The 27,595-nt window shown below is 41.4% G+C and overlaps 1 protein-coding gene across 1 annotated transcript in view; it reads left to right on the top strand.

The window, feature by feature from the left end:
* Window positions 1-27,595, top strand: part of CSMD1 (CUB and Sushi multiple domains 1) — a 2,205,021-nt gene that overhangs the window by 1,429,259 nt on the left and 748,167 nt on the right. Inside the window, 2 exon segments of the mRNA XM_068281348.1 lie at window positions 1,190-1,314; window positions 10,464-10,585. Coding sequence (XP_068137449.1) covers window positions 1,190-1,314; window positions 10,464-10,585 — 247 coding nt within the window.

The raw sequence follows: 27,595 nt of genomic DNA, 5'->3' as shown, positions 1-27,595 counted from the left end.
CATACAGTACTATTCAGAGACAGCGCTCTGTAAATACACACAGTATCTTCCTGCTCTTAATTAAACCTTATAGAGTCTGTATAAAAAGTTCTAGGTTAAATAAAGCAGCAGACCTAGTTTAAACAACATATACTGTCAAGTACCTTCATACAAAGACATCATTCTGTGTATAGCAAATCCTCCTTGTTGCTTATAATGATCATAGTCTAAACAGGTGTGTTCTCTAGGTATTAATTGTTGAAAACAGTCTAACTGCTCCGACGTGTTAAAAGACAGTTCCTTCTGCTCAGAGCACTCCACCAACAGAACTAAAGTGCCTCGAAATAGCGTATTCACTTCCGAACTTCCTGCATGTCCAGCTCCATCAGGATATCACCTGAAGAAGGCCTGAAAGCTGAAAGTGGTCGGAAAGCTGTTTTTAGCTTATGTGCAATAAATCAAGTTGATTACTGCATCACTTGTGCAGCCGCCAACACAGCGTGCAGTCTGCACTTTCTAGTCCCCTTTGCCGTATTGTAAGGGACGGCAGTGGAATACAGTAATCGGAAGCCGGAAGTATCCTGCCACTCTGAGGTACAGGTGGTCTTGTGGGTGACCGAGTGAGCCTGCTCAGTGTTCCAGGAGATTCTGCGGCAAGAGCTAATTGCACTTACATAAAGAAGCCATTAAGAGGGAATAATGGTTGGGTTATAACAATCAATATTATAATGTCATTAGTTCTTTTTTCAGGCTGCCTTAAACATTGCGGAACTGCTCTCTTGGGAGATAAGTCCACTAGGCAGGATCTCAGTATCCTTGTAGTTTTTTTTTGTTTTGTTTTTATTTCCCTGGTTACTTGATACACATACACAAATGGTTACATCATATGTGATTAACTTAATGGTTAGTAGGAGGGGTGAAATCAGGATGGGCAGCAGAATTTGAGTGGATGTAGAGCAGAAATAAGGACAGGTTTTAAAACCAGCCTGGTCCATCCTTCCAACCAAGTGTACAGAGATATTTGATCATTCAATTGGCTAAAGGGAGTAAGTGCATACTTATTGTATGGGTACTTTGAATTCAAAACACTATGAATGTATTTTTTTGTTTGTTTGTTTAGATTTCAGTCCTTCTGCTCACTAAACATTGCCCATTATTTGTCTTCTTTTCAACATGTTTTTGTTTCTGTTATGTTTCTTGTTATTTCTAGAGTGGGGGCCAGTGTCCAATTTTCCTGTGATGATAATTATGTACTACAAGGTTCGAAGAGTATAACTTGCCAGAGAGTGACTGACACACTTGCTGCTTGGAGTGATCATAGACCAATTTGTCGAGGTAAGCGAGTGGAAATAAAGGTTTGAATGTAAATACTTTAAAATTATAGTGTGTGCATTTCTTTAAAAACTACCTTTAAAATTCATTCTATTCTGGCTATGTACTTTATGACTGTTAAGTATAGATAGTTATGTAGTTTTTTTGTGAGCTTGCCTGAAAAAAAAATGCAAGACATTGAAATCACAGCAAAAGAATGAATTGCTTAGGATTTAGTGACTGTTTGTGGCGTATTGTCACAAAATGTAGCTATGACTTTTTACACACTTTCATTTCCAATAGAACTATTTAGAAATCACCAGCATACTGGCAAGATGTTTCAATAACACAGATCAGTGTGTGATAAAATGTGTTACTGTTACTACATTTGTGTTCCCTTAATTTGAACCAGCTACATATGATATAATACAGGCGTAACAAGGTCCCACCGGGCCCCCCTGCAAAAATACTGAGCGCCCCCCCCCGGGGTCCACTTGGGGCCATTTTGGGGGGCTGGAGGGGTCGCAGTATGAGGGGAATGTCGTGCTGCACTTCGACGTGGAGGGGGGACGCCCCCCTATCACCTCGGGCTCTCCCCTCTGCGCTCCCCTCCAGCATTAAGTAGTTTGTGTATACAGGAAGTTGCGTCAGACACTAGAGGGAGAAACGTCCATGCTGGAGTGTACGGAAGGTATGTATCTGCCACTGCCCGCCGCCTGCATACACAAACTATTCAATGCTGGAGGGGAGCGCAGAGGGGAGAGCCCGAGGTGAGGGAGGGGGGACCGTCCCCCCTCCCCGCTGAAGTGCAGCATGGCTTTCCCTTCATGCTGTGACCCCTCCAGTCCCCCAAAACGGCCCTAAGTAGGCCGAAGGCAGAGGCTGCAGGCCCTATTGTTACGCCAGCGATCAAAATGTAAAGAAAAAAATAGAAAATACATATTAATCTATTAATTTTGTTTCGTTGCTGTCTTAATATAATGTTTCCTTTGCTTATCTTTCAAAACAATGCTATTTATTAATGCAGAAATAAACATTCAAAATGAGTATTAAATACATTATGCATATTGTAATGGTGCCATTAAAGAGACTATGAAGCCTCTTAAAATTCCACTTTTTGTTTAACAACCCTCTCCTACACTATCACCCAATGTAAAACGTCGCTATCCCATGGCAGAATGCTGTATTTAACCCCTCAAACACCTGGGCAAAAAATTCACAACTTTCCTGGTTTTGGATTTTGCTGCCCGGGGAAGCAGAGCTTTGAGATGTTGCTCTGCCTCCAGTAGCATCAATTGCTGCTGATCACCGCCTCCCCCTAGCCCCTCTCAGTGATAGAAGACTGAGAGGGGCGGGGAGAGGCGGCGATCAGTGGCGATTCATGTGAGTAGAGGCAGAGCTACAGCACTAAGCTCTGCGTCTACAAGGAAGCGCTCCCCCAACATTGCCCCGGGGATTTGGGGGGGGGGGGTTAAAAACAGCGCTCTGCCACGGGATAGCGGCGTTTTACATGGGGTGATAGTGTAGAAGGGGATTGTTAAATAAAAAGTGGAATTTTAAGAGGCTTCAGAGTCTCTTTGAGCTTGACAATTTTTCTTTGTAAAACACACTGGACTCGATCCAATTCACCTTTTTCCCCCTTAAGGCTGGGTTCACAAGACGTTGCATTGTGATGCGATGCTAAAGTCTCAACACAACATTACAATGCAATGGAGCAAAAAAGTATTAACGCACATTAATGCTGCATTACCATAGCATTAAGTAGGTTCAATAATCATACAGGCAATGAAAAGTATGTTTCCTGTACCTGGTAATGTGTGCGTTTAGAGGTAACCCACTGCAGCAGTGTGTTAAACCATAACAGAACACGTTACAATGTAACGCTAACATTGCACTGTGAACGTTGCATAGACTTCTTATTGCAGTTATCTAAGCTGCGTTATTAGATTGTCTAACGCAGCTCCGCAACGCCCTACTGTGAACCTAGCCTAAGTTTTCTCCTAGGAGATAATTTTTCATCTTCTGTTTAAAATAACTTTTGCACTCTGCAACTGAAAAACTACCAAAAAACAAGATGAGAAAGTACTGTCAAAATTATACTTGCTAGCTGGTGGCTAAAAAGGCATTTTATTTATAATATGTTGGATCGGACCCATTGTATTTGTTATTGCATTGATGTGTATCCCTTGTATATTTCAATCATCTTTGAGATAGATACTGAATATTGTTCATATACTTCATAAAAAGCATAAAGACTTCTTATATTAAAAGTGGTGATCTAAACCAGATGATCACTTTTTGGTGTACCTTTTTTCAAAATGCAGTTGCGACTTTTATGGTACCAACTTTAGAAAAGGCTGATGTTGTTTTCTAGTTGTTAGTTGTTGTTGACTGCCATATCATAAATTACCCTTAAGATGTGATACAAAGCTCTATTTACTTGAAAGGAGTAACTAATCACCAGCCATAACTATGTACTGACAGTGGTCTGCCTCCCATTCTTTTTCATTGTACTTGGCATATCTTATTCAGTAGGTGGGATGCTTGGTTCCTGTAAGCCCACTGATTAAATTGTGCAGGCTTTGGCTCTCCATACCCTATTTGGGTTCTTGTCTGTAAAACATTTATACTATAAGTCTAGAATGTTATGGATATACTCAGTGATTACCAGTTAAAAAATAAAGTACTTAGTACAGGTGAGTACACCAGACTTCGATTACATAATTGGTAGGGATGGTTGGAAATGGCGATTTCCAATTCCCTGTATTTTTTGATTTCCAAAGATGCCAATTACCGATTCCCTGGATTTACATGCATATCCAACTTTCTGATACCGATTAGCGATTTCCACAGAAAGGGTTTTTTGTAATTTTTGTTAAAGTTATGTAATTTAAAAAATCCAAAAGTTGTTTTTGCAGAATTTGTTATATTTTGCAAATGTCCGCTACTATGCGACAATCCTTGATACAGTACTAAATTATCTCATTGGCCAAATACTTCCAAGTCAGAAGCATCAGACCAATCACAGGCTGCAGAATTTTTCTGTGGAAATTTGATTACCACAGAAATTGTAGACCAATCACAAGACTTGGTAGTATCCGAGTGAGTGAATCAGTGTGATTGGTCTAAAATGTCTGTGATGTTCAGGTTTCAAAACATTTCAATGGGGTAGATTTTCCCTTTTAATGTAACAGTTAGAAACTGAGTTGTCAGTTTTCTTGGGTTACATTTCATTTAAAGTTTACAAAACATTTTAGGGTGAAAAATAAGAGGTAACAAAAGCAGAAATCAGAACGGGTGAAATACATCGTTATACCTTTTCCTGGTGCTGTTTTCCTAGAAAGTATATGTTGCTTTAGTATGTTTTGTCTGTCTATTCTCTATTCTTAACAATTGTCATATCTGAAAAGAGAAATGACGTTCATGTTTATTAAACCATGGTAGCTGTTAACCTTGAACAACTTCTATAGAGATTCATATGCTAAAAATTGACAGAGCATTTATTTCCATCTGCCAATTTCTTCTCTGTGTAAAGCTTACCTTTTCAGTTGCATACAAAAAATGCACGATTGCACAAGAAACAAACAACAACAACAACAAAAAAAGCAGATCCCAGAACAATTAATTTTTAACTTGTGTTAAAAAAGAGAAAAAATAGTGTTATGAAGGGAAACATGTTTAAATATAGAGATAAAAATGTTATGTCTATGATTCCCCAACCTGCACCAACATTTTCAACTCTTTAGCTATTATTATTATTATTGATGTATAAAGCACCAACATATTCAGTGGCGCTGATGATGCTATGATGTATAAATAATAATCTCTTGCACCTTTTCACAGTTCAGGGCACCAGTAGGGTTTTGTAAGGGTCCAAAAGAAACCTAAAATGGATTTATAGTTTCTATTGGTACTATAAACAATGCTTCTGGCTTTAGGTCCCAACCTGAAGGAATGATTAAAATGGCTCAACACACTGTCATGAAGTAATGCATTATGTTCATTGCTACTTGCACACATTGAAGTTAAAGCTTGCACATTTCTCTGTAAGTCCCCTTTTACACTTGCTGGCTAAACCTGCATTGTGTTACCCTATTTTGCCGCAAGAAACCACAAAAGCAATGAAAGTATATGGAGACTTTCTCACTGACTGCGGTCCCTTGCGATGTGCTGGAAGTGTCTACTACTACTTGGGGTAATGGTAGTCTATGAGCTACACGCATAGTATAAACGACGGAGCATGTTGCGTCACAGCTCACATGCATGGACCGACAGGAATCCCAGGTAATCGCAGTGACCTGCTTCCTGCTCAGCAGAGGGTACATCACTGAACAGGAGGTAGCACTATGCATATGACCCTGTCAGCGCACTCTGTTGCAGGGTCATATGTTTGTCCATTTTTTGTGTTATGATTGGATGCAACAGGTGCATCGCATTCCCACTTCAATGCAGCAAAAAGATGTAAAACTGGCCTTTAAGTACCTCTGAACTGCATTTTTTTAAAAAATTACAGTGGGGTTGTCTTGCTGCCAGTGCTGTGACTAATGCTGGGAATACACGGGTCGATTTTGCCACTCGGTTCCGCGCCCGATCGTTTTCCACGATTGATTCTGCGGGTGATTCTCTTATCTTCCATTCATTTTTCTTATCTTTTCCCATTGTTCTCCATGCAGAATCGAGCACGGAAACGATCGTGCGCGAGATCGGACATGTCGGAAATTATCTATCAAGCCATCTAAATGGCTCAGAATCTTACCGTGTATTCCCAGCATTAGTCACAGCAAAAATCTCAACATTATTTGCCCCCTGGTGTCCCCGGATTGACATTCCATAATCTTCGACTTCTAATGGAACGTCGATGCTGTGGAGAGGAAGTGCCAGTGTATCCTCAGCGCCGCCTCTATGATTTCGTCTCTGCCTGCTTGTCCTTGTGTAATAGTGGTATATTTACCGTCCCTAATGTGCGTCCCAACATGCGCGATCATGTTTTAACTGACTCACAGCTCTAACTGCGTAGGAGAGCTGTGAGCTTGTGAAGTCTGATCGCAGTCCGCAGCCAGAATGGAGACGCTCAGTGTATTGAAGGGGTTTTCACTGACCCGGAAGTAATTAAGAGGTCAGCGCTATTACTATTCGCGTGCCGAAATTATAAAATATAATTGTAGCAGAAGGGGCGACGTGGAGTGCCTGATATGACGCTGAGGGAAATTCAGAGTAGGTAAGTAATTTCATTCTGTTTTCTTCTCCACAAGTAATTTTCAAGGCTTCAGGAGTACATTAAGTTAACTAAACTACACTTTGCAGGATTTTTTTCAGTAAGGGGTTTGTGATTTCTTTTACAATCATTGCAAATAAATTCCTAGTTATTTTGGGTACCCTATACATTTATTGGGTGTAACAATTTAGCAAACCATTTTAACTTTTTCGACCATTGTGTTGATCTACTAATGAGGAAGAGAGACACAAAAAGAAGGACAGGAGTACTGGTAATTTCCAAATAAAATGTGCTTGCAGTGGATTGCTTGCATGTCTTTCAGAGGGATTTTTATTTTAATGAGATCAAAGGCAATGTAAGGCAGCTAAATGCTTTAATCTACTTTCATAATGAACTGTTTGCATTATTTTATCCTTGCCCATCTGAGTCAAATAGCATGGTAATCTCACAAATACATGTAAGGTTTCACTTAGCATGTTGCTGTAAAGTGCCTCTGTTGTGCAGCTCTGCTTAGCATTTCTTCCAGGCAATCATTAGAGCAATAGTAATTGACATTGCGGGGGTAGAGGAAACTGGCTATGCTCCAAGTCATGATTACACCATATGTAACTGTGCACAGAGTAATTAAAATGCACATAAGAACTCAATGGCCACTATATTAGTGGCTAATGAGTTCTCAAATTTACAATGTAAGGAGAGTTTATGTCACGCACTTTAGGATTATGTGAGCACTCCAACTTGTGCAAACCAATATATCTTGTGTTAAAAGACAAGAGAATATGTTCAGATTGTTTTAACAAGCTGTTTTGCAAAGAAAAGTAATATAAATACACTCAAATTCTGCATCCTTTCTTCACCCATCAATTTGTGCAGTTAGATAATGCAGACAAATTCTTGTAGCATGACTGTTATTATGGAAACCAGATTAGTGCACAGAAGGTCTAAGGTGTCCCATAGGAGAAAGTAAGAGACATAAAATCATTACAGTAAGTCTTTTCTTCCAGGGCTTCTCCACAGGCAGCTCAAATATCTCTTAGGGAGAGCTGTGCCGAAACTCGTTTATAGTTCTGAAAGTAGACATGAACAGGGGTCCAGTGAATGCTAAAATTGAAACCATTTTAAGTATCAGTTTTAATAAAAGGGTTTGCCAACTATTATTTCCATAACAATTGGCTTGTTTTGAACAAGTGTTATGCAAAGTTTGGATGCTGGTTTAAAGGATACCAGAGCTCAAAAACATTGGAGAAACAGGAAGAGCAGGCATATACTACTACCTGTGCTTGTGCCCACCATTCCCCCATTCCCCTAACTGATCCCCCCCCACCCGTAACTCACCTAAAAGTCCACCGGGTTCCTCTTTTGGTTGACCGGGTCTGGACTTACTGAGAAGTGCTGGCCGTGCTGCACGCCTCCTGAGCTGTAGTGTCCTTCAAGTTGATCAAAATTCTGAGTATATATATATATATATATATATATATATATATATATATATATATATATATAATCACATATTTATTAAAATTAAACATTTTTTATTTCACTGGAGAAAATAAAAACTGCTGTGTACAGTAGTTACATGAAGAACTATGACATCTAGTAAAATCATATATACATCTTCTAAATGATAAGTTGCAAATCCAACAAACTAATAAAGACTATGACATTTAGAAACAGTCACACACACCCACATGCATACACACATATGTATATGTATATCTTCTTTCCCTGTGCTGCTGTGCTTCTCTGTGCAGTCATATAACTGTTTGTGAAACAGCATTAACATGAAGCCGTCCAATCCCCAAACCCTGGCTAATATGTGAGAAGTGTGTTCTACTACAACAAAAGGATTAAAAAACCTTTTGCAAATATATAATTTGACAGAATGTTTAAAACTTCCTTACCCTACCAGAAAATGTCATATTATTTTTTGTTTGTTTGTTTTTGTTTTCATCTGGGAAATGTGTCTACCATTCCATGCAAGATTACTCAAGTTACCTGGAGAAACCAGTAAGTGAAGGGAAATCACTTAGGTTTCAATCACAGTGGTGCATTGCAATCAGGGGTGCTCATCTGGATTCCGCATATCCGTTTAACCCCGATATCCGAACTTTTTAAAGCTATTCGGCTGGATTCAGATTCCGGATACCTGGACCCAAAGCAGGATAGCTATCTGCGGATATTTGGCCGCATGACCCGGATATCCGCGGATATCTGCAGATATCTGGATCCGAAATACTGTAACTAAGGTGATGACATCCTGGAGCCAACCAAAGGGCTCCCAGCAGAAGCCCTAGCAACCAATCACAGAGGGGAACCCTGTTCAGCCTCACCTGACCTCATTGAGCCAATCAGAGGCCTCCCAGCCTAAGCCCTGGCACCCAATCACAGAAAGGAACAATGGGCAGCCAGATCGTCCTAGCTTGCTGAATGCTCACTGAGAGACATGCTACAGTGCTGGTGGTGGCCTAGCAAGGGGGCTGTACACAGATATAAATTAGCTGTTCAGTGATTAACCCCTTCGCTACTATTACTACTCTATTGTTAAATTGTTAATTAGCTTGATTGATGTATCATAGTGTGACAGTTAGAGTGTGTGCTCCAGTGCTGCTGGGCCAAGGGCTACACACAGTGAGAAGCTGTTCAGTGATTAACCCTATTCACTATCACTTCACTATTGTTAAATCATTAATTAGCTTGATGTCATTTGTGTGACAGTCAGTGTGTGCTGCATGCAGCTGCTATGTGTCTGTGTGTGGGCTGTGCACAGACCAGGCCAGCTGCTACCTACTGGCCAGCTATTAGCCTTAGGTATAGGTTAGGTTAGGGATTAGGGGATAGGATTACTGTGTTAGTGTTGTGTAGTTAGTACTGTAGTACAGCAGTCAGTGCTAGTAGTTGTTAGAGTAGTAGTACCACTGTGTTAGCTTTCTACCGAACTGCTGTGCTGTGAGCAGTGCCAGTGTGAAAGTTAATGTGCACTAGTGTCTTCTCCTCTGCTGTCTGACTGTCACTCGGCACTTGCCACGTGTCACGTGGCACTTGCCACGTGACACTTGGCAAGTGCCACGTGACACATGCCAAGTGCCATGTGACACTTGGCAAGTGCCACGTGACACACGCCAAGTGCCACTTGGCAAGTGCCACGTGCAAGTGCCAATTGCCACGTGCCCCGTCCGGCATGCTCCTGGCACATGTTACTCCTGCTGCTGCATTGCCCTGCTCCTGCTGCCTGTGCAGCTCCCACTGCCAGGCCAGGGTGCCAAGTGCCACTGATACCACCTATATTTATCCCAAAACACAATTGCTGCATAATTTTTTGGAGGTGTCTTGGCTGACAACTGTCATGTCCCAGTTGTGCAGTTGGACTTTCGACACAATGTGGGCTGCACGACCACTGTCTGGAACAAAGGCCTAATGTTAATTGACAGCCATTTTTTGGGGGGAGGGGGGATTTTAAGTCCCCACATTATTAATTAGTGTTCCTCTTTAAAAAATAATGATGCTCCATGTCTCATTTACCCTTAAAAACATTTTTAAAGGGCACCTCCATTTTTTCTATCCGGATATCTGAATCCGGCCGGATAGCCCAGATAATGCGTTCGGATATCCGCATGCACATGGATATCTGAACGTTTGGATTCAGATATCCAATCTAGATCCGGATATCTGGGTATCCGGATCCAGATCAATTCGGATTTTAAAAAGTGGTATCCGAGCATCCATGATTGCAATATGATGGAAAGGCTGCTTTATAACATGGCTTACTGCTCTGTTATTTGCCTGGTGTAATATGTTGCAATAGCAAATCTAGAAGAGTCCGCTACACAGATAGCACAAAACACTGAGAATGAAAAGTGGTTTGCAATGCAGGAAAATCAGAAGAGCAAATCTGCTCAAAAATATAGCTAACCTAGTGTACACTTTAAATGCTAATCAATTCATTATATTGTTGTTACAGCAAGAACTTGTGGATCTAATTTGCAAGGACCATCTGGAATTATCACATCACCCAACTACCCAGTTCAGTATGAAGACAATGCAAACTGTGTTTGGGTAATAACAAGTGCAAACTCTGACAAGGTATGTTGTTCATAATGCTTACACTTTTATGAAGGTTAAATTGGTGTGGGTAGGAAAAAGCATTGTTCTTGAATGTGTGCTTCTGACGTTAAACCAAGCTAAAGATGTGCCACACAGTGCCAAGATGCTTTATGCTTTGAGTAGATATTAGTGGGAGAAATAAAAAAAAATACATTAGTAGCTACTAAAAAAAAGGTCCCAGAAATCCCATGCAGATATCCCAGATTTGGGGGATTTGGGTTGTATAATTTGGTTTAAACAATGCTATGTAGTACACAGTAATCATTGTAAAAATAATCTGGTCCAGATGATGTGCCAGTAAGTACAAAATATATAACTACTGACTTTCCCTGTTTTATTTACAATATGTATGCCACCTACTTTCTATCAATTGCTGTGTAATTTTTAAATGTTTCCTATGACTTTTGAAGCTTTTAAATAGAGCCAGAAACAAGTACAATACAGTGGTGTGTTTGCTATTGTGCCATTGTTCTACCTTTAAGAACATTTGACTTAATGACCTAAAACAATTCAACACTAAGGTTCCGACTCTACTCCATAGCTAAATGCCTGTTCCAGATTTCTGAGTGAATGCACTAGGAGGCCTCAGTTTAAGAGTAATAGGCAGGCAACCAATATTTAAACAACAACATATCAATGGAGGACTCAATATTTTGCCTGTACTGGTTTGCAACAGATACATGTCGGAATATAATTAGACTAATTGACTTCTATTGAAGTGAATGTGCTCCATGCCTCTCTTAAATAATTTATATTGTATTGACACTTTGCTATTTTGATGGGGAAGAGACTTGAAATGCACTTGGTGCAGAAGCATTAAAATGAAATTACACGTGATATAATGAACTGTGACAAACAAGGCATTTAGGTTAATTGACTGGCTCTTATTATCTCAAATGTTTCTTTGCTTAGATAAGTGAGCCTGCTGTTAAACTGTGATGATATTTTTAAACATTTTCATTTGCTTTACCGTATTACATGTGACTATACTGTACAACAAAATATATTTGTTCTGAAATATGAGTAAGAAGAAAGAATTCTCCTTCAATGGTTGCGCTGTTTAATTTGAAGTACATGTATGTGATTTGTAGCCAAACTTAAAAAAATGCTGAAATGAACAAATTTCACTTGTTTTCACACATATTAACAGTGTGCTGCTTGGTGGACCATTATACAAGGCACCCCTAGATTCCCATATTGTTACATGAATAGGTATGAACAGGCGGCATTTTTCAAGTTTGATCTCATGGTGGATCAGGTCGGTTTCACTTACCAAACCTTTCTGTGTGGCCATGAGATTTGCCATGCAGTTGCTTTCTTGTGGTTCATCTGTGGTAACAGGCTAGGGGGTGGTTTGGCAGCAATATTTTGAAATGGGCATCTGCTGAGCAAATAATTTGCTCCCAGAATGCACAGCAAGCCCCAGCAGCCAATCAACACATATCCCACATGAGACAATGACTGACTATGGCAGGTATTGGACCATGAGCTTCTCTGGGGAACTGTTAGTGACAAGACTATGTGCACTATGTAAAGTGCTGCAGAAGATGCCAACACTATATTAGTATATAATTATGTATACACTTGAAAACAAAAGCCTTCAAATGTCCATAGCATACAAGAATCTATTTGGACAGGTACTTTTAACTCTCTATGAAAGTAGAGTTCCTTTTAACTCCCTGGGAATAATACATGTAGCATCAACTAGTCTTTAACATCCATACAATGCTCCATTCATCTAATACCCAATATGCTGGAACTGAAAGTTCTCTGCAAACCTTGGACTTGTTGGCATATTGACAGTAGTACAATTAACTGTTATTGCTGTTAATAAAAAACAAAAAAAAAACTGATGTTATAAAAGACTAATAAATGGTATTTATGCTTTCTTCCTCTATCCTGCTGTGGCTCTGAATCTATCCTTCTATATTTTATCTTTTGTATTTCATAAATGTATGGTATTCATTTTTCCTTGTAATGCTTGATTTTCAAAAACCATGGATAGCAGCAGATGGCACCAAAATGAATTCAGGGCTTTGTTTGTATTCTTTATTCTCTGACTCGTAACAATAGCTACCTATGTCAGAGAGGGAGAAGAGCATGTCTAATTAAAAGGACTCATTTTAATTATGTTGAGAAACAGCTATAATATGTAAAGCTATTGCTGATCACAAATCTCTCATATTGAAATCTTAAAAATCTATCTATGCTATTATACTTTGTGCAATTACCTGAGATTACACATGAAGTTTTGAAAATGACTTTTGTGTTATTAAGCTGCCGACACTTGACCACAAATTTGCTACGCATCATTAAATCAAGCACATCCTTTTTGTAGGTTTACATCTTATTTAAAAAACAATTAAAAAGGCTTAATGAATTTGCTACCAGCAGTTAAGAGTAATGTCATACTAGTGAGTTCAGTGTCTTCTCCGATATGACTGAAAATGCCACACTTAATTACAACCTTTATTTTTTATTTTTGCTGCAAGTTAATTATGTGTTGAAAATTGTATTATGCGCAGTGTCTTATTACAATACAGTTCATGGTTTACATATATGCTCATGATTGGTATTTGATTTTGGCATCTAAGCAGCAATGTTTTGCCTACAGTTTGTCATTCCTTCCATCATCATTCAGCTAACGTTTACCAGCTGTCTGTAATGAAACCCCTCCCTGTTGCCTAACCCTAACAGTTCCCCTGAAAGTTGTATGAAAATCAAAATCATATTTTTCCTGTAACACATTAAACACAGCAAAAAAAACATATATAACATTAATAGACTGTTCTAATGTCACTTTTAAGCATATTAAAATGTACAGAAGCTCATTGATAACATTGTGGTTTGCTGAACAAATTGACAGATTGTCTTGTAATTTACTGTGCAAACAAAGTAGAGAATGGTTTCTACTTCTTATCAAACTTTGATACAGTTGATCATCCCCTGCTTCTTCAATCCCTGCAATCTGCGGCTATCCAAGACCTTGCCATAGCCTGGTTCTCCTCCTACCTCTCAAATATTCTTTTAAGACCACCTTCAATGGTTCCTCTTCAACCGCCACCCCCCTCTCAGTTGGGGTTGTCAAAGCTTTTTTCTTGGCCCCTTGCTGTTATCACTTTAAGGCGCCTCCATCGGCAAACTGATCTCCTTCATGGGCTTCAACTATTACCTACTGTATATGCTGATGACACAGATTTGCCTCCATACCATGGACCTCTCTCCACCACCACCATGGAGAAGGTATCCTTCTGTCTCTCAATCATCCTAGATGTCAGCCAGATTCCTAAAGTTTAACCTGGATAAAACAGAACTCCTAATTCTCCTGCCTCGTGCAGGATCATCCCCCATGCACATCTATGTCATTGTCAATAGTACAATTATCCGCCCAACCGCACATGCATGTTGCTTGGGTGTCACCCTGACTCAGCTGTCTCCTTCACCCCCCACATCCAAATCATCGCTAGGGCTTGAAATTTCCATTTACGCAACATCTCCAAGATCCGGCCCTTCCTGACCCTGGACACTGCCAAACTCCTCACCAATGCCCTGATCATCTACTGCCTGAACGACTGCAACACTGTCCTGTCAGGCCTCCTGCTGAACTACATCAGGCATCACCTCCCTACAATCCATCATTAACACATCAGCCAGATTAGTCTAATCCTCCCACTGTTCTTTCTCACGACTCCCCAATGCAAATCCCATCACTGGCTCCCGAACCAGTTTAGAATCAGATTCTTTTGTTTGGCCTACAAATCTATACACAAGTCCTGCCTAACCTACATCTACATCAGCGGTTACACTCCTGGCCAAGTGTAAACAGGGCCTAAGGAAGATATACTTAGGCAGTGGTCACACAAACCTTTTTTGACTGTTTGTCAACTGTGAATGTCATTTTTTGCATGTTGTATGTGGTTTAAATGTATCTATTCAGGGGTAATAAATGTCAAAACTTCAAAACTTTCTTGCAGTCACTGTTCAAGTTTAGCTGAAAGGTTCTAATAATGATTTGTGTGGCTTGCAATTGAAGTCTATCGTAATAGTTGAATTGGTGCACCCATGGGGCTCGATTCACAAAGCGGTGCTAACAGTTAGCACGCTGGTGAAAAGCCCTTTATCACGCCTAAACTCAGTTTAGGCATGATAAGTTTAGGTGTGATAAGTTTAGGTGTGATAAGTTTAGGCATGATAAGTTTAGGTGTGATAAGTTTAGGCATGATAAGTTTAAGCACCAACTGGGTTAGCACCGCAGTGCACAGCTGATCAAAAGTTTTGCGCTAGCAAAGTCTGGTGCACTTCGCATAGAATTTAATGGCGCTGCTTTGCATGCGGGACTTTGCACGCTATCTACACTTATCTAAACTTAGCATGCCTAAACTTATCACACCTAAACTTATCACACCTAAACTTATCACGCCTAAACTGGCTTTTCACCAGCGTGGTGCAATGGTTATCACGCCTAAAGTCTCTAACTGGGTTAGCACCGCTTTGTGAATCGAGCCCATGGTATGTTACATATGACAGCTTTCACTTAAACCAAACATCTGCCAATCGCAAACACTAGTGTGAACCTCTGTATCCATAACATTAGCATAAACTGATGGCCTTTTGTTGAAAGAACACTAGAAAAAAAAACAACATTAATGAACTGTATGTGTGGTATGAATTGATGCTGGTGCACGAATCTTTTCACTTGTAGTCAAAATTGAAAAAAATGTGGAGATTTTTGCACTTGAGTGGATGTTTAAAGGGATACTTAAGCCATCTGAAAAAAAAAAAAAAAGAGTTTCACTTACCTGGGGCTTCTACCAGTCCCCTGCAGCCGTCCTGTGCCTGCGCCAGTCCACTACGATCCTCCATTCTCCCCCTGCAACTTAGCTTCATTTTCGCCGACTTGGAGTCGGCAGGCCACTGTGCCTGTGCAACCCAGGCAATGCTTTTCCTTGCTCACATTGCCATCCACAAGGATGCTATTGCGGACGGCAACGCGAGAAAGGATACACGTTGCCAGGGCTGAAAAGGTGCAGTGGTTTGCTGACTCTCAGTCATTGAAAATGAAACTAAGCTGCAGTGGGAAAATGGAGGATCGTAGCAGACCAGCACGGGCACAGGACGGCTGCAGGGAGCTGGTAGAAGCCCCAAGGTAAGTAAAACTCTTGTTTTCAGATGTCTTAAAGGGAAGGTTCAAGCAAAATAAAAAAATGAGTTTCACTCACCTGGGGCTTCTACCAGCCCCATGCAGCCATCCTGTGCCCTCGTAGTCACTCACTGCTACTCCAGTCCCCCGCTGGCAGCTTGCCGACCTCATAGGTCGGCGGGACGCATTGCGTACATTTTTACGCATTCCCGCTAGTGCAGGAACATTAACACATACATTTTTACGCCTTACTGGTTCAATGCGTAAAAATTTACGCATTAAACCAGTAACGAGTAAAAATGTATGTGTTAATGTTCCTGCACTAGCGGGAATGCGTAAAAATGTACGCAATGCGTCCCGCCGACCTCCGAGGTCTGCAAGCTGCCAGCGGGGGACTGGAGCAGCAGTGAGTGACTACGAGGGCACAGGATGGCTGCATGGGGCTGGTAGAAGCCCCAGGTAAGTGAAATTCATTTTTTAATTTTGCTTGGACATTCCCCTTAAGTATCCCTTTATCGTGAATACAGCTTCACTTCAGTGCTTTTCAGGAGATCAGCACTGTAACAGTCTGATACTTGCATTAGTAAAGAGACAGACATGTATTATATTATAGTTTACCAAATTTAGAAATGTGTGTCACATCTAATTCTAGAATTCATGGTGTAATAAGAATAAATTGAAGTTAATATTATGTTCTTTGTCTTTGGTGAATACAACATTATGATTAATGGCTTTGAATGCAGGTTAATGTAACATAAATGAGGCTAATGGAGCCTGTTAGATTTGTGCTCTATAGAAAATTTCAAGTTACACTTCAGTTTCGATGTGCAAAGGTCATTTGTTTAAAGTGAACTGAATAAATGTAATGTCTATGTAATAAATGATAGTGGTTATTAGAATCACGTATACTCTGCAATGACTTTTTCTTGATTTTAACATTGTGGATACCAACTTGTTTATTTATTATTCTTATAAGTTTTATTCATTATTTTATGTGCAAATTGAATAGACCAAAGAGTTCCATAAGTACATCTGTGCAACAAAAAACACAGTCAAATAGGTAATAGTTGATCCCAAAAACAAGCAAGGATTTATAGGGGGTTTATCCTCTATGCACATTTGAATCCAGTGTTTTTGATATTGCACAATAATTGTAATGAGGAGGCGCATAACTTTATTTTTCATTTCTGAATATAATAAAACTACAGGAACTTGCTCAAATATAAACCAACACACACATACACAAACACACACACACAACTGTTAGAATGTAAGTATACTTGAATTCTAGCCTCAGGTACTAAAGTCTAGTAAAGACTTGAGATGCAGGGTCTCTTTAAAGAGAGTCTGAAGCTAGAATAAATCTTGCTTCAGACCTCATAGATAGCAGGGGCATGTGTGCTATCCCGCGGCTTAACGGGGGTCCCTGATCCCCCAAATCCCCTTGGTGCAGCGGGGGAGCGCTTCCTGGATGGGTCAGGGCTAACCGCCGCAGCCCTGCCCCACGCGCGTCTGTCAGCACGTATCTCCGCCTCTCCCCCGCCGCTCTCAGTCTTCCTTCACTGAGAGGGGCGGGGGAGAGGCGGCGATGCGCCGCTGATAGACGCGAATGGAGGCAGGGCTGCAGCCGTTAGCCCTGCCTGCAGGAGCGACCAAGTCTGCGACCAAGTGTTGCAGTGGGGGATTTGGGGGTGAAGGGACCCCCGTTTAGCCGCGGGATAGCGGCGGTTTAGCAGGGGCACACATGCCCCTGCTAACTATGAGCTCTGAAGCGAGATTTATTCTCGCTTCAGAGTCTCTTTAAGCATAGTTTCTCAGAGAGAAATTATGCAGTCATATCACCCACCCACCACCACCCCATGATTAAAGGAGTTATCAGGCAATCTAAAGAAAATAAGTGCTACTTACCCGGGGCTTCCTCCAGCCCCAAGCTCCCAGCACGTCTCTCGCCGCAGCTCTCCCTTCAGCCATTCACCGCAGCTCGCTCCTGGTCCCCGGCGATGATGTCAGGCCGACCTCCAGGTCGGCCTGTACTGCACCTGCGTGAGCAGCGCTGTCAATCACCGCCACGTGGGCCTGATCGGACTGTGCAGGTGCAGAACTACTGTGCCTGCTTAGTCTGCTCTGGCCCACATGGCCTGACATCATCGCCAGGGACCGGGAGCGAGCTGCGCGAATGGCTGAAGGGAGAGCTGCGGCAAGGGACATGTTGGGAGCTTGGGGCTGGAGGAAGCCCCGGGTAAGTAGCACTTATTTTCTTTAGATTGCCTGATAACTCCTTTAAGGATGATTCAGCAAGATTTTTTAAATCTAATCAGGTAGTGAATCTGGACTTTCTCAATTACCAAATTTTTTATTTAGTCCTATATTTCAAATATTCATTTGAAAATGAAATAAACATTGTCACCTTCATTGATCTTATCACACTAGGTTTCCTTTAAATATTTTCTGTTTGTTAGTAGAAAAACAAGTACCTAAAGTGTTTTTTTGAAAGAACACTTGAACAAAATCACTTATAAATAACTGTGAGACTGTCTGTGACAGCAATGCCGCCAAACATTAAAATGGGGCTTCTAGGAAGAAAGAATGCCTATAGCAGTCAGTCAGATGTTTATTTTCGTTCATAGTTTGGAATGAAGAGATGACAGCTGGATTGTGATTTCTTTGGACAGTGTCTTCATTTCTTCTTTTCTTTACTTTTCAGACATAAGACCGTGTTCTATGAATCTGGAACAGAAATTATTAGCACTCAGCATGCCCATGGCATAATATTTTAAACAATGTGAGATGTTCAGTAAGCAGCATTCAGCTAAAAGTTTAAGCACTTGTAAAAAGTTTACCGCCTTGTTATTTCTTTTCTGAATATAAGCTAATTGGGTACATATGTTCTAGTTTCTTTTTCTCTGCATGTTTGTGTATCGTTGATGCAATTCCCTCTCCTAGTAATTGGTACTTAATGTTATGAGCCACATCAATTGTACATCATCCCTGAATAAAAGTAGGTGCCAGTTCTACTTTTCTCTTCTAACTGAGAAATGGGTAAAACGATTTGGGTTTCATGAGCATTGTCTTTGATATGTAAACAGCTCTGAATAGCAATGCAAAATTCCTCCCTACTGACAACTTCTGTCTAAGCAAGCACATTTCAATTCTGTCTGAGGTGTTTTTTGCCCAAGCAAAGAATAAAGAAGCATTGGATTTATTAAAAATTAATACATATTTTATATATTGCTTTTCACTGTGGTTATATATTTTTTCTGGCTCGGATGTTTCATGTTGGTAAAGGTGAATAGGGGACTAGGCAATTAATCGCATAATTGTAATATCTGACTGGCTGTTTCAGATAGATTGACCTGAACTCTTGCACAGGACAGAAGCAAAACATAGAGAAATGCACCCTGTATGTACTTAGATGGTTTGGCCTGTCTAATTTCCCCTCATTTGTGTCTAACGACAAGTTGTAATTTGATCTCTCCCTTGTGTCACATGACTGCCATGGCAGATATGGCAGATAATCTCATTTGAAAGCACAGGCTATTAACAATATGTCTGCTTTCATGAATCAGAAAGTAGAAATGGTGCAAATGTATGTTAGGATTTGTAACAGCTGTAACAACAATTTTTTTGTTGTTGTTTAAATGTTATTATGCTGTTGGGTATCTTTTAGAGCAGAGAACACATTCTGAGTTCAGGTCCACTAAAAAAAATAATGTGACCAAAGATCCACTGAGAAAACTAGCAGCTGCTAGGAGAGTAAGCATTTCTCAGCTAGTGGAGAGCTCTAACTCCTCAGCACAGACTTGATCACCTGACCCAATCCACATCTCCCATGTGCTAGAAATTAACTATTTATTTAACCAATATCTCCTATTCCAGCCAATTTCTTCCTTTATAATGGCATTTCCTGTGAATGTAAGCCGTCCCATTCAATTTCTAGTATGTTTATTTATTATTGTTTATCTTTTCCCCTCTAATTGCTGTGCCTTACAAAAAGAAACCATGTTGCACTGCTTCTTAATTTATTCCTTTAATAAACATACGGGGAATGGTGGGGACAGGGTAAATGTTTTATTACACATGGGGGAGAGAGGAATTAGACATAAATGGATGTTGAGAGTCTGCAGAGCTTTAGCTCTGACTAGCATTGTCCTGAACGGTTCGGCCGCGAACATATTCGTGCGAACATCGGCGGTTCGCGTTCGAGACAAAATGCGAACTTTATGGTGAGTTCGACCCGCCCCTATACTACATCATTGGGATAAACTTTGACATTCTACATCAGTCAGCAGACACATGACAGCCAATTAGGCTGCACTCCCTCCTGGAGCCCCACTCCCCTTATATAAGGCAGCTGCGTTAGCCATTATCTAACTCGGTGTTGCTGCAGTAGTGAGAGAAGGGAGAGAGTTGCTGCAGAGATTAGGGAAAGCTTAGTTAGGCTCTTGTAGCTTGCTCCTAGCTGATATTTGTTGTTGAAAAGCACCAAAAAAGCTCTTTTCAGAGCTAATGTTCTTGTGACTTTTTTTTGTGTGTGTGTGTGCCACTGACACTGCATTATACAGCCCTGTGTGTCACAGCTGGCCCTTGCTAATTGCTATACTGTGCAAGGCCCAGCACATTCAGTGCCTACCTTTTCACTGCACCTGTGTGTGACAGCTGCACATTTATAATACCAGTGCATACCTGTTAATGTTCACTGCACCTGCGTGACAGCACGCAGTGTTATATAATACCAGTCACTGCATAACTGTTCACTGCACCTGTGTGTGACAGCTGCACATTTGTAATACCAGTCTGAACGTGCAAACCTGTTTATGTTCACTGCACCTGCATGACAGCAAGAAGTGTTATATACCAGCAGTCTCTGCATAACTGTTCACTGCACCTGTGTGTGTGACAGCTGGGCATTGTATTGTGTAATACCAGTCCGTGCATACCTGTAGCCGCACATTGTATTATATACCAGCAGTCACTGCATACCTTTTACTGCACCTGTGTGTGTGTGATAGCTGCACATTGTATTCTGTAATACCAGTTCATGCATACCTGTAACTAAACCTGTGACCGCACATTGTATTATATACCAGCAGTCACTGCATACCTTTTACTGCACCTGTGTAACCGTACATCGTATTAGTCAAGTCAGTGTATACCTTTCACTTCATCCTCCCCAATATGGACAAAACAAGAGGCAGAGGCAGAGCCAGAGGCAGGCCACCCGGCAGGTCTGTTCGAGGTCGTGCCATTGTGATTTCGTGCAGCCCTCGACCAAAGTACAGTGTTCAGAAGAAGGCATGTGCCATTAACCCCCAATATTGTCAGGACGTAGTTGACTATTTAACACAGAACACCCCATCTTCCTCAGCTTCTGCATGGAAGCGTGACATATCTTCCTCCTCCTGCTCTGATTCTGGCACCCCACTTAACACTCCGTTGGCAGCCATCACCAAAGTGCCATCATACCAGGGATTAGAGGTGTGGACATTTTTTTGTGTGTCTGCCTCAGATGAGAGCAATGCCATCTGTACTCTCTTCCACCAAAAATTGAGCCGTGGAAAGACCAAGACCCGCGTAGTGACAACTACCTTCCGAAGGTACATGATTACAAAGCACAAACTGCAATGGGATGACCACCTGAGGAAAAGCAGCACACAAAAGCAAAGCAACACACCGCAGTGTAAGATACCATCACACAATTATTTCTCAAAAATGTGATACCTAAACTGTACCGTGATGTTGAAAGGTAAGTGGTGTCATCTCTGGCATACAGCGTTGTGTCAAGGGTCCATCTGACCATGGATGCCTGGTCTGCAAAGCACGGTCAGGCCTGCCCGAAGACAGTCCCCACACACAGCATCTTTGCCTGCACATCGTGTGACTGCCTGCCCCAAGACTAAGTCGGTCCCTACACAGAATCTCTGCCTGCAGGCCGCTTGACTGCCTTCTCCGCCACCACCAACATGGTTCAGAAGTCCAGGTGGATTCCTGAATTTTTAAGGCCGTGGCCGCTATAATAATTTTTCTGGTGCGTGTACATGCCTGCCTAATTTTTCTGGCTGCACTGGGGCTGCAACAACAAAACAAAAGGCATGTACATGTGTCAATTCCCCTTCATGATCGTTACCTTGCTGCAGTGAAGGGGCTTGTGTATCACAATGAAGTAATGACCGGCTAAATAAGTGTGTTGGGGTTAGGGGGCACTCCTGACCCAAGAAGATAGATAATAAGGTTGCTGCTTCATTGTGGACAGACCAAATTCGATCAGCTGGACACTCAGTCACTGTTGTTCTGTCATCATTCAGCTACCTCAGCCAGACCATATGGGCTTGAAAACCGCCATCACCTGCACTCTCGCCATGGTGCGCACCAGTCCAGCATGGCTAACACAGTGAGTTTAGTCTGTCAGTGTGAAGAAGTACACTAATTACACTACCTGATTGATCTATACACATGCAAGATGTTTTAAAGCACTTTAGGCCTCCAATTTAGCAATAAAATGTGATTTCTGCCCTTAAACTGCGTCAAATCCGGATTTTCCCCCGGGACTTTTGGCATGTATCCCACTCCACCATGCCCCCTTCCAGGTGTTAGACCACTTGAAACATCTTTTCCATCACCTTAGTGGCCACAAATGATGTTTGTAGTTTTGAAGGTTCGCCGGCAAATTGAAGTCTATGGCGGTTCGAAAGTTGCATGTTTGCAAACTTTTTCCGCGTGTTCGCGTTCGAGGTTCACGAACCTAAAATCGGAGGTTTGAGACAACTCTAGCTCTGACCAGAAAGTGTTAATATCTCAGAAGCATATAGAGGAAGTAACTAAGGTCAGGTTGGGTGGTAATCGCTGTGTTCACAGTGAAATACTATCTAACAACTGATTCCAACTCTTCCTTGATTATCTTGCATTGGTGATGATGATGATATAGGCGGAGTGGAGTTACAAGGACAATATACAAACTGGTGTTTTTGCCAGGGAAGCAGAGCAGGGACAAGGTCCTTCAGCACCCAAGGCTGAGACACCAAAGTGCGCCCCTCCATCCCTCCCACCCCAGCTGTCACACACTGATTGCTATTAGACGAAGAGGGCCACAGGGCCCACAACCTCCCCAACACCTTAATATCTAGTTCTCTGGCCTGCAGTCACTGCTATGTATCCCCGTTTCTTATTTATTTCTACTTCATACACAATTAGGAATGACAGCTGAATGAATTGTTCACCCCCTTCTACACTACGTCCTGAGGCTGGAGCCTCTCCAGCCTATGCCTCGGCCCGGCCCTGCAGGGAAGTTACATCTGAAACTGACACAGGATGTTTTTGTAAACCCAGCAAGCCAGGTAAAAATTAACGATTGAAAAAGGCCTAGGTACAATTTACAAAACCTTGTGCATTGCAAATTAGGATATAATCCACACAATGTGCATTTAAAAAAAAGTTTGCTGTAGGGCACACACTTAAATTGAATTCAAAATCCTTTACTATATCACTGTGTTCCACTGTAGTGCTAGCTTACACTCTCTGTTCATGCTCTACTACTCTTCCAATTGTCCCTGTTCCCCTCTTCACCAAACTACATCAAGTGACATAAACAAGTTAAGTTCTGATACAGATGAAATTCCCTTTACATATAATTTCAAAGGTGCTGGCGATTATTAGGCAGAGGATTGACTGTTATTCTGAAGTGACAGGAAATAGACTAACACAAAGGGCTGGTTCCCCCAATCATGTTTGGGTCTGCGATCGCGATTCGGCAGGTGAAATCTCATGATTTTCCGTTATATACACTTGTATTTCCCGTTCATTAGAATAAGAATCACAGCGTGACCACTGCCCCCCCCACACACACACACACACAACGCTGCATGCAGCACGTTTGCAATTGATCAAAAAATGCTGCAGTGTAAATGTATCCATGGGGATACATTAGCAGCAGAGCTGAAAAAAAAACACCCTGTTTAAACTAGGCCATACCAGGGAAAGGAGAGTGCCCTTTAAGGACATTATCTTTTAGAGTATGTATTTCTTTGTATTTCACTTATTTAGGTTTTGTTATTTCACAAATGCACATTTAAATCAAGAAAATAGAATGCAACAAACAATTAATGATGTGTTATCCTGAACATGACCATCACTAAACATATAGGGGTTTATTCACTATAACAAATAGTGTGCCTTATCAGAGTAAATGTGCCTTATCAGAGTTAACACGCCTTATCAGAGTTAACGTGTCTTATCAGAGTTAGCGTGCCTTATCAGAGCAGCATAGCGAGCACTACGAACGTATGCTTGCTAATTGGCGATAACGAGAGCTCCACTCGTTCTGCCCTGAGCCCCTGTGGGTCCATTCACTTTAACTACTTAAGCACCCCCGTAGTTGAAATCTACGCCCTGTTTTGATGGCTATCTGGCTGCCAGGGCATAGATTTCAACTCACCGCTGCTGTGCACATCCACTGTTTCCGCCGCTCCGGTCGATCTCGCTGCTGAATCCCCACTGTCTTCCACTGCAGCTCACTCGCTCTGCCTGTCTCTATGATGGCAGAGCCCTGTGAGCAGGTCCGGAGCCAATTTCATTGGTTCCTGGCCCTGTCTTTCAATGTAAGCAACTCCCATTGGCTTACCTTGAAAGACGGGGTCAGGAGCCAATGAAAGTGGCTCCTGACCGGCTCACAGGAACTCTGCTGTCATACAGATGGCAGAGTGGGTGGCTCAGGTTCCTGATGTGCGTCGGTGATGGCAGTTGTGGCAGGTATGTGCGGCGATCGTCGGGATTCCACCATTTCTGTACCAGCGGTCTCTGGTCCTTAAGGGGGCAGAGACCACTGGTACTTAAGTGGTTAAAGGATATTATCCCCGCACTTTGATTGGCCAAATAGGCTGCCTGTCACTTGACAGGAAACTTGACAGGCAACCCATTGGGCCAATCAAACTGTGGGGATAATGTCTTTTAAAGTGATTGGACCCGCAGGGTTCAGGGAAGGACGAGTGGAGCTCTTGTCATTGCCAATTAGCAGGCATACGTTTGTAGCGCTCACTATGCTACTCTGATAAGGCATGCTAACTCTAAGGCACAATAACTCTGATAAGGCACACCAACTCAGATGAGGCATGCTAACTCTGATAAAGAATGTTAACTCTGATAAGGCACACTATTTGTTATAGTGAATCAACCCCATAGTGTGCTATCTGTCATCAGTACAGTTTTGTTACAGAAACAGCCTTCAGTGTGCATCCTAGTTTATTCCTATTGGAGTTTTGCACTATTTTGTCCATTGTGGGGTGACCCGGGAGGGGCTAGCACCGGCTGGCCCTATCTTCTTCAGCTAGAGAGATCTGCACCTGTGCATTTGCCTGTGGATATGAATAGAATAACACTTACAGTGTAGGGGGAGCAGTATGTGGTGAAGTGATAAGTGGCCGAAATGATACCTCCATGAAACTACTTATTGGATCATAACGAGTGCTGGCTAGTGGCTACTGAGCTAATGCTGGTTGATTGTTTCTTTCCTTAAATGAATATGGTGCAATAAACCTGAAGAACATTACAGATATTCATACTTACTATAACATTTGAAGGTTTTTAGATGACGATAGAAGAGATGCCTTAAATTGTTTTCTGATTTGCTGCTCCAATTACAAACATGCTGATTTTACTTATACAGTATTAAAAATTGCAAATGTACCAACCCCAATACAATGTGGGCATGCTACACAAATAACTGCCCATTTAAGAATTAGTTTTGCTATCTGGATTCATGAAAACTAACAATGCAGAGCCATTATGAGTGTGATTATGTAAGACAGAGAACACAAGAAACTAGCTACTGATGAAATACAGATATAATATTCCATGTTTCAGCAGTTAATAGAGTTCCTAAATAATAAAGGAACCCCTGCAATTTTAAGAGTAGTTTAGCAATACACAGTCACAGCAGGGCTTACATGCATATGTATTAACGTATCTCAATGGTACTCATATTCAAAGACAATCACAGACAAAATTAATGAACAAGTTTTCTATTTATTTCCATGGGCACCAATTACCAGTTCGAAAGTTTCTCAGCAATTTGATATATAGATGTTTTTTTTTTCAATGTGTGCATGTCTTACGAAGCAAAGCAGGTGGTTTCAGCACTGAGCGTTGAACTGAGGGCCGCTATAGCATTAATGCTATAGTGCGCTCCACGCACAAGGGTAATTCAGGGTTCCGGCAATCGGTGGACCCCAAATTGCTTCTCCCTCCAAGTTGCAATGACTCAGAGGGGGAATAATATTTAACACCATCGGGAATTTGAGCAGCAGCAGGATGCACAGTCATTTGGCTCACCCTGCGCCCAACTAGCCGGCGGTAATCTTTATGCATGTCTTAAGGTAGACAAGTTTAAATTGGAATTTAGAACTACCCTTTAAAAATAATATTGTTCTTCAGGTAAGTCAGTCTTTGATTACTGTTAACTATTGAAAAAAAAAAAACTGTGCTGCTTTTGCATTAGAGAACCTTCGGAAAGGATGCTTAATCTTCTATAGCTTTAGATTAACCTCCCTGGTGTTATGATTATTTCCAGATTTGGGGTCTAAAAGCTGTGCCATTTTTCACAAGCTTTTAGACCCTAAAAACAAGGGTGTAGCAACCATGGAATTAGGAAAATCAGGTGAATTTTGCACTGGTTTTAGTGCCAAGCTGGTGGTGATTTGGACGCCCAATACTAGCCAATCTGCTAGTGCCAATACTAGCCAATTTCCTATCACTAGCCAACTGTCTAGTGCTATTGGTACTGTTTTTAATTATTACTATCAGCTGTTACTTTGGCTGTGAGTAGCTGAGAAGAGCTAGTGTTAGACATTAGGAGGGAGGGTTAGTGTGAGACTAGGGAATAAGATTAGATATTATACTGTATTACCGATACTGACTTGACGCCTTTGCCGCTGGAGCAGCCATTTCAGCACTCTTTGCTTAGCTACTTAGACATCTTCTCTGCTTCAGAGATATTTGGGGCCTGATTCACAAAGTTTTTCTGTTAAATTATCTCACCTTATTTATTAACTCACAAATGATCTTTCCTTAAATGAATTAACTCATGATTTACCTCTCCTTATCTAACTTAACTCATGGTTTAGCTCTCCTTATTTGACAAAACTCATGGGGCTTGATTCACAATGCCGCGCTAATGCATAGCACGGCTGTGCTATGCGTGTAGCGCACAATGTTACTCTCGCAAAGTTTTACACGCGCACAGGTTTACACGGGCGCGCTAACAAAGCTCTTTACGTGTTAACGTGTCACAATGTGCGCATTGTGACTCGTTAACATGCGAACAGCTTTGTTAGCGCGCGCATGTAAAACTTTGCGCGAGTATAATTGCGTGCTACACGCATAGCACAAGGTGCTATGAATTAGCGCGGCTTTGTGAATCGAGCCCATGGTTTTGCTCTCCTTATCTATTTATCTCATGAATTATCTCTCCTTATTAGTTTATCTCATGCATTAGCACTCTTTACAGTTAAGGTGAAAAATAAATAACCTTTGTGAATTAACCCCATAGTTAGTTGGGTCAATTCAAAAGACAAATATATCATATTTTTTAATGTTAGGAGCTTTAGTGAAGAGCTTTAGCACTGTATTTGCAGGATACTATTTAGTACTGACATGGTTAATTTTATGCATGCTCATTTTCCTTATTGATACTATCCTTAAAAATTACTTGAAGTTGCGGTTTATCCCATACCATTATAACACTAGGAGTCATATTTGCTTTTAAAGCACCTAATTTCCACATGTATACATACAGTATGGTATTGAAGTCGCAGAGTTGCAATTTATACCCTACCTTTAACGGAGGGCCAAATTTGTGGTTT

This window comes from Hyperolius riggenbachi, chromosome 4 (genome assembly GCF_040937935.1).
Source record: "Hyperolius riggenbachi isolate aHypRig1 chromosome 4, aHypRig1.pri, whole genome shotgun sequence".
NCBI lineage: Eukaryota > Metazoa > Chordata > Amphibia > Anura > Hyperoliidae > Hyperolius > Hyperolius riggenbachi.
The sequence above is the reverse complement of the archived record's forward strand: the minus strand, read 5'-3'. Positions and strand labels throughout refer to the sequence as shown.